Consider the following 7166-nt stretch of genomic DNA (forward strand, 5'->3'; position numbering starts at 1 on the left):
ACCCCGAAGTCCAGGTCCGCTTCACCCAAGGCTGAGACTCCAGCTCCGAAGACCCCGAAGTCCAGGTCCGCTTCACCCAAGGCTGAGACTCCAGCTCAGAAGACCCCAAAATCCAGGTCCGCTTCACCCAAGGCTGAGACTCCAGACCCCAAAATCCAGGTCCGCTTCACCCAAGGCTGAGACTCCAGCTCCGAAGACCCCGAAGTCCAGGTCCGCTTCACCCAAGGCTGAGACTCCAGCTAAAACACCATTTAATTCAGAAATCCAAAGCCGGTCTGTCCAAGGTCGCTTCTCTATTTCACGTATCAAGACTCCCTCTCCTGCTGCAGAATTAATTCAACAACCTGCTTCAGTTACTGTTACCCCAAAAATACCGCTGAGGAGGAAAAGCATGAAGAGCACAACAAGAAAGACTCCAAGTGTTAGCAAGAGTGCAGTAAAGGTCCTCCAGCGAAGAAGCGGCATTTCCCGTGCATCGATAAAAGGTGAGGTCAATGCTGAAGTACTTTATGTTTATATAAAAAAATATCCTTTTTTGTACAAACTGATATCAAAGAAGCATATTTTGTCTGCTGTGACAGTTTGAACTAAATGTTCACATTTGTTCCCTTTTTTTCAATTTCATAGTGGTTCCAAGTTCCTGGGCAAATGTTGTTAAATTTGGACAAACCAAGACTTCAGTTGTTGCTCCAACTGAGAAGAAGATCAAACAAAAACCAATGAAGAAAGTGATGTCCAAACTGCAGGTTAGCTCTTCTGTTGATTGAATCTGTTTCATATATTAATTGTTAATGGGCTGTTCTTATGTTGCGCTTTATCAGGTTTAATGACTCTGAAGCGCCTCACTCCTCATCCAGCCTTTTACATGCGAACGAGAGCAACTATAAAAACCCTGAAGTGGGAGTTTCCTCCCACAACAGAATGGCTAAAGTTTTTTTTTGTGTGTTTTTCTTGCAATGTCAGACACCTGCCAGAAAACTGAAAGGACACGCGAGCACTGGCCATGCAGAATCCCCTGCCACCATCGTCGTAGGTAGAGCTCACCAAAGAGCCTTTGCTCCTCCAACTGGAGCTGCACCAAAAGTGGTCATGAATGCTGCGTTGTCCAAGCGGGACATGAAAATGGACGAAGACCTGACAGGTAGTTGAAGCTTTCTCTGCTGCAAAAAAAAGAGCACGATCTATCTGATTCTGAATTGCAGTTTTTTAGATGCGTGTTTAATTTTTTAAATCTTAGGGCTTCCTGAGATGTTCAAAACGCCAATAAATGAGAGGAGAAGAAGGTCTTTGGTCAGTAACAGGAGTGCCAAGAAGACCCCAGCAAGATCTTCTATGATGGAACCGTCTGTGTTAAAAACCCCGGAGGAACCAGGTAATGTGTTCAAGTGGAATTCAATTCCAGTCATTTCATGTGAAAAACAAGGTGCAGTGTTTATGACGAGAGACATTAAAATATATAAACATAACTGCCTTACAGATGAGATGATGGTGTCTCCGCTGAGCGTAGCGTCTACAGTCAAGAGTTTAAGATACAACAGCGAGGCAGTCGAGCGCCTTCTCGCTGCAGATCAAGAATCCAGTTTTGTTAGCAACACCCCTGCCTTGGAATTTAGCTCAGAGTCTGAACCGCCATCTGTTAAAACTCCACAACAAAACCCAGAATTACCAGAGCGCCTCTCTGGAATCAAGAAGACCAGGAAGACGCCCAAATCGAAGGCCGAGCCCATTGAGGATCTGAGAGGAAAACTCCTAAAAACTCCCAAACAGAAGCCTGAGCAACAGGAGTGTCTTACTGGAGTCAAGAGGGTCATGAAGACCCCCAAACAGAAAGCTGAACCTTTAGAGGACATCAGAGGAAAACTTCTGGTAACTCCTAAACAGAAAGCAGAGCAGCAGGAGTGTCTAACTGGGGTCAAACGAATCTTCAAGACGCCAAAACAAAAAGCAGAACCTATAGAAGACTTGAGAGGAAAACTCCTGAAGACACCAAGAGCAAGAAGGTCCGGTGAGATCAGCTTAGAAGGTGTTAAGGAGCTTCTCCAGACGCCGACCCAGCAGCCCCAGATGGCGGGTCTTATCGCCGTGGAGAGCATGATGAAGCTGCCTGAAGAGAAGAGTGCTCCACTTGAAGATGTGGTTGAAGTGAAGAGAGTCAAGAGGACTCCCAAACAGAAAGGTAAACCTGTAGAAGACCACTTTGGCCTCAAAAGGCTGATGAAATCACCAAGAGCAAGAGGAAATCCTCCAGTGGAAGACTTTGAGGGGCTTCAGGAGCTCATGGAAGAGCCGGCGGTGGACCTGACAGAGCAGCAGACAACTGAGGTAAAAATTTAAATAACTAAGAAAAATGCTCAAATCAAACATTTGGTAAATTGAGCTTAAATGATCACTTTCTTTTCCATTCGTTCAGTCATCAGGTGCTGTGGAAACACGCCCTGAGGGTGATGCAGGAAGTATCCCACAGCAGCCTGGGGTGGAGCCTTCTGCTGTCAGCGTCAGCGAGAGTTTTACGACTTCCACCTGCGCCTCAGAGAAGAAATCTGCTCGCTCTAGAAGGACAAAACCAGTGGAGGAAATCAAAGAGGTGCCCGAACCTTCTCAAGATGCCATCACTGTGTCTGTTCAAGCTAGAGGAAGAAGAGGAAAGAAAGCTGAGGCTGCAGCGCCACCTGCTGTTAGACACACCACAAGAGGCAGGAATGCTGAAGGCAGCCAAACCAGCGTGGAGGAGAGCGGCCCAGAGCCTGCCAAGGTTGCTGCTAAGCCAAGAAGAGGGAGAAATGTCCGAAAAACTCAAGAGGAGTCCGCCGAACTGGAACAGAACACGTTTGAGGAGGAACCCACGATCGATCCAAACCCAGCAACTGATGTCGACAGCAAAGCGCCTGTGGAGGAGCCTGTGCTGAAGCCAAAACGTGGGAGAAGAGTTAAACAACCTGAAGAAGAAGCAGCACCGCTGCAGCAGAACCTTCCTGAAAGTGGGTCCTGTTTCAAGTCATTTACTTCCTGTTTTAACCTGTTTAGTCGTGGTGTGATGGTCTCACAAAACCAAACTTTGTTTTTGTTTCCAGAAGCAGATGAGAGTGAAAACATTGCCGTGGAAACGGTCATCCAGTTGCCTGAAACTCTGAAGCTACCGGATCAGGAGAAGGAAGATCCCGAAGCTGGTGTGAAGAAACCTGTCAGAGGCAGAAGAGCTAAACCGATGGATGCTGAGAAAGCGTCAGAACCCACAGAGCATTCAGAAGAACCCGTGGTCGCTCCACTCAGAGGAAGAAGAGGAAGGAAAGTGGAAGTAACTTCTGCACCGGATCAGGAGAAGGAAGATCCCGAAGCTGGTGTGAAGAAACCCGTCAGAGGCACGAGAGCTAAACCGACTGATGCTGAGAAAGCTCCAGAACCAGAGGAGCATTCAGATAAGCCTGTTGTCGCTCCAGTCAGAGGAAGAAGAGGAAGGAAAGTGGAAGCAACAGCGCCCCCTGATGTTAAACAATCCACAAGAACCAGAAATGCAAAGCCTCAAGATGCTGATCAGCCAGCTGAGAATTCCACTGAAGCCGTTGCTGACCTGACCTCGGAGAACTCAAGTGAGACTTCAAAAGAGGAAGTAACTCCTGCACAGGAAACGACCACCAAGCCGCTCAGAGGGAGAAAAACTAAAGTGACGCCCAGCGAGTCGGTGAGAGACGCATGTCCTGCAGCGGATTCTGAAACTTCGCAAACCGTTTCTTCTGTTGGTAAAACGAGGATTGGAAGAAAAAACAAAGCTGACGATCCAACTGAGGTGGAAGACGATCCCGCGCTCCCTGTGGAGAACAAGCCCCAGACTCTGCCTCTGAGGGCTAAAAGGGGAAGAAATGCTGTGCAGGAAGAGGAGGCAGAAAGTCCTAATGAGAAGGTGACTCCAGAGGAGACCTCTGACTTCCAGGAGCCGCCGAAAAAATCACAGAGAACAAGAAATCCAGAGCAAGAACAAACTCCTAAAGCCGAGCCAGCGGGTAAACGGAGAGGAGGGCGAAAAGGAAAACCAGATCCTGTTGCTGAAACCCCTGTGAAGTCCACAGAGCCCCACAGTGAAGCTAACGAAAAGCCAAAGCGGGGCAGAAAAGCAGCAGAAACAACTCAGGAAATCATCCCTGCTGAAAATCCCCTCCCAGAAGCTTCTGCTCCATCTCCACAGTGCGGCAGGCCTAGCAGGGCAAGAGGACGTAAAAACGAGTTTTCAGAAACCGTTCCTGCTGAGAGGGGCCGTCGGGGAGCCGCCCTGCCTCCAGAGGAACCTGCTGAAGAATCCTCATCACAGTCATCAGAACCTGCGCCAGAACCAGTCTTACCAGTAAAAAGAGGGAGACGAGCTGCGGCAAAGCCCAAAGACGACAAAAAGGCAGCGGAGACCAATGGTGAGCCGTCCGAAAGCGTAAAGGCTAAAGACATCGACCCAAAGACGACCAAAAAATCAGTCCGGTTCAATTCAGAGATGGAAGTTTGTGAAATTCAAAAAGTCACACCAGTGAAGTCGGTTCGGGGCAGGAGGTCAAAATCAACAGACCAGGCTGATGCTAGCAGCAACGATGGAGCAAAGGAGGCCAACAACACTGAAGAGGAGAATCTCTCAGATGACCTCAAGGCACAGCCGGCCAAGAGAGCGCGGCGAGGAGCGAAGGGTGCTGAGGTGACGGCAGAGGAGACCGATGCTGGAGCGCCGCCAAAAACCAGGCGGGGGAGATCAGCAAAGAAATAGATCCTTATGTACATATTAAATTCTAATTGGGTTCCAATAATCTTTTATTGTTCTGTATTTTAGATCCAGTGGCATACTTAAACAAAGCACTGTTGTTGTTTTTTTTACCTCAATGTTTAAAGAATTTTTTATTTTTACTTTTCTGTATCGTACACTTATGCTTATACAAACATGTTGGCAGGGGAAAAAATTTTTATAAAATTCTTTGGCTTGTGTAATTGTTGTTTTTTCGTTTTTTTTAATACATCTTTTAATGGTATTACTTTGAATATACAAATAAATGGTTTCCCAGATGCATTAGGGACATATAGATTTGATTAAAAACAATTTTATGGGGCAGTAAAAACATAATAATTGGTTTTGATTAATCAATTTTCTTCACCGTTGATTTGATTTTTGGTGCTTTTCAGCACCTTTAGCATATAACCTGTTTACTTCTAATAAAGAGACTATTAAGCAGGCTGATTATTTGCACAGATAACATTTCTCAATTAGGTTCTGTTTTGATTTTGAGCACATAATTTTCAAAACATTAAATTTAAACATCAAAAACATAAGCAACAATCTGAATTATCTTTGCTAGATATGGATTTGAGAACGTTTGTATACAGTGTACACAAAACCAATTTCCTTTTGTACAGCTCTGATGACATTTCCATTAAAAGTGCAGCAGTGATCAAATGTAAACATTAGGGAAGAAATTACATGGTGCAATCTTGCAGTATTTTTGATTTGGTGTTATCGGTGTGATACAGAGACACATGATTTAAAAAAAATTAACAGTTGAGCTGTCTGGTGGCAGTGGGGAATAAGCTGTTGAGGTTGTGTAGCATTCTGAATGGCACGTAAAAAGCTGTTTCAGGTCGCTGCCGCCAGGTGCCGCTGTTTTGTAAGATCTGCACGCGCAAGACGTCAGATTTGCGTTTATCTCTGGTTTTGTACGAAAAAAAAAAAACTTTCAAAAAACACCCAAAAGTACGCAGTTCTTTTGTACGTGACTAGAGGGATACACGCCCGTTGAGGTAGTTTAAACTGGTTTTTACTGGGTATGCTGGTGTGACAGAACACCGCCATGATGATAGAAATATGCCACACTAATGTTTGCATATTTCAGATAAATCAGGTTGATTAAAATCGTATTCCTAATGATAGTTAATGAGCCTTGCTGCCAGAACACCGGTCTGTTTAAGCATTTTTGCGTAGCGGGAACCTTTTTGAAAAAACTTGTACAACCCGAGCCTGTTTTGGAGACGGACTGGAGACTAGCGGCGACCTCAGGTTGGAGGGAGATTTGAGAGGCGCAGTGAGGATAGTTATCCTCAAACAAAACTCATTTCCCACCAATTTACAAAAATGAGCGCCGTATCTCCAGACAGCGATATACAAACGACGAGCAGAGGGTTTAGCTGCAAACTGTGTAACGTCAACTTACCGAACTGTAAGTAAGGTTAGCTAACTCCTGCACGCGCCTCTTGGCTCCAGATTTCCGCGGAAGCTCTAGAGTCCTGTTGGAAATGGTTTTATTATTGGAAAACACGAGATTGTGTCGATAAATGTTTCCATTCTTTAGCTACATTAACGGATCAAAGTAATTTTCCAAGTTTAAGGTCGAAGCTACTTATTGGTCAGATTTATTACTTAATAGTGCCTCTTCCAAATGTTTACCCGTAGTACTTTGACATTTTTTTCTTAAATGGAAAGTGCATTACAAATAAAATGTATTATTATTATTGTTTATCTCAAAGCTTCATATTAGTTTTTATTTTACTATGCCTACACATATTTAAAAAAAAATTCTCTCAGAAATTTTGAATACTGCATGGAACAGATTTTTTTGTTGAAGATTTAAATGTAATGTTAAGGTTCACACTATTAAGGGAATTACAGAAAATCCGCCTGATGCACAGCATATAACAATGACGTCTACAGGATGAAGGATCATATTTTGTAAATATACAGCTGAGGTGGTGTTGGATACTTATTAGTGGAAAGTTTAGTGGAAGGAAAAAAGTTGGGTTCATAAACAAAGCTGGCCACAACATTTAGATGAGGCGTTTATTGTGTGAATGACATCAGTGGCTTGCTGCACAGCGGTCATAAGCAGGGGCGGATTCAGGAAATCTGGGGCCCTGGGCAAACCAGGCAGGGGACCCTCTGAATTTAGAATACAACACATAAAACAGACCCATTATAGATATACAGAAATTTTAATAGAATAGACATCCATTATTAGTTCTATGTTTTTTGTCCCTCTCTTCTTGTTTTCCTCTCTATGTTTTGTACTCAGCTGACTTTTCATGCTGTCTCTAAAGGAATGAAAGATTTTTTCCAAGCACTAAGCTCACTTAGCTCATTGCTCCTTCCTGTTTTTCCAAAAAGGCGAAAGTAAATTGTCAGGATGGGTTTCAGAAAAGCCCAGTATGCA

The 7166-nt window shown here is 44.4% G+C and overlaps 2 protein-coding genes across 7 annotated transcripts in view; both read left to right on the plus strand.

Annotated features, from left to right (window-relative positions):
* Positions 1-4969, plus strand: part of LOC107091048 (antigen KI-67-like) — an 11630-nt gene extending 6661 nt beyond the window's left edge. The window contains exons 10-17 of one of the 6 annotated variants that reach the window (XM_015384766.1): positions 9-132; positions 176-485; positions 628-746; positions 964-1141; positions 1238-1372; positions 1478-2322; positions 2411-2978; positions 3072-4969. In XM_015384766.1, the coding sequence (XP_015240252.1) occupies positions 9-132; positions 176-485; positions 628-746; positions 964-1141; positions 1238-1372; positions 1478-2322; positions 2411-2978; positions 3072-4741 (3949 nt within the window). In that variant the 3' untranslated portion in view covers positions 4742-4969. Of the gene's footprint in view, positions 133-159; positions 486-627; positions 747-963; positions 1142-1237; positions 1373-1477; positions 2323-2410; positions 2979-3071 lie in introns of all 6 variants that reach the window. The other 5 variants (XM_015384763.1, XM_015384762.1, XM_015384764.1 and 2 more) reach the window with 5 other exon arrangements.
* Positions 4970-5977: 1008 nt separating this feature from the next.
* Positions 5978-7166, plus strand: part of tut1 (terminal uridylyl transferase 1, U6 snRNA-specific) — a 16115-nt gene continuing 14926 nt past the window's right edge. Inside the window, exon 1 of the mRNA XM_015384748.1 lies at positions 5978-6179. Within this exon, the coding sequence (XP_015240234.1) occupies positions 6095-6179 (85 nt within the window). The 5' untranslated portion in view covers positions 5978-6094. The remainder of the gene's footprint in view (positions 6180-7166) is intronic.

This window comes from Cyprinodon variegatus, unplaced genomic scaffold (assembly GCF_000732505.1).
Source record: "Cyprinodon variegatus isolate N-32 unplaced genomic scaffold, C_variegatus-1.0 Scaffold322, whole genome shotgun sequence".
Lineage (NCBI taxonomy): Eukaryota > Metazoa > Chordata > Actinopteri > Cyprinodontiformes > Cyprinodontidae > Cyprinodon > Cyprinodon variegatus.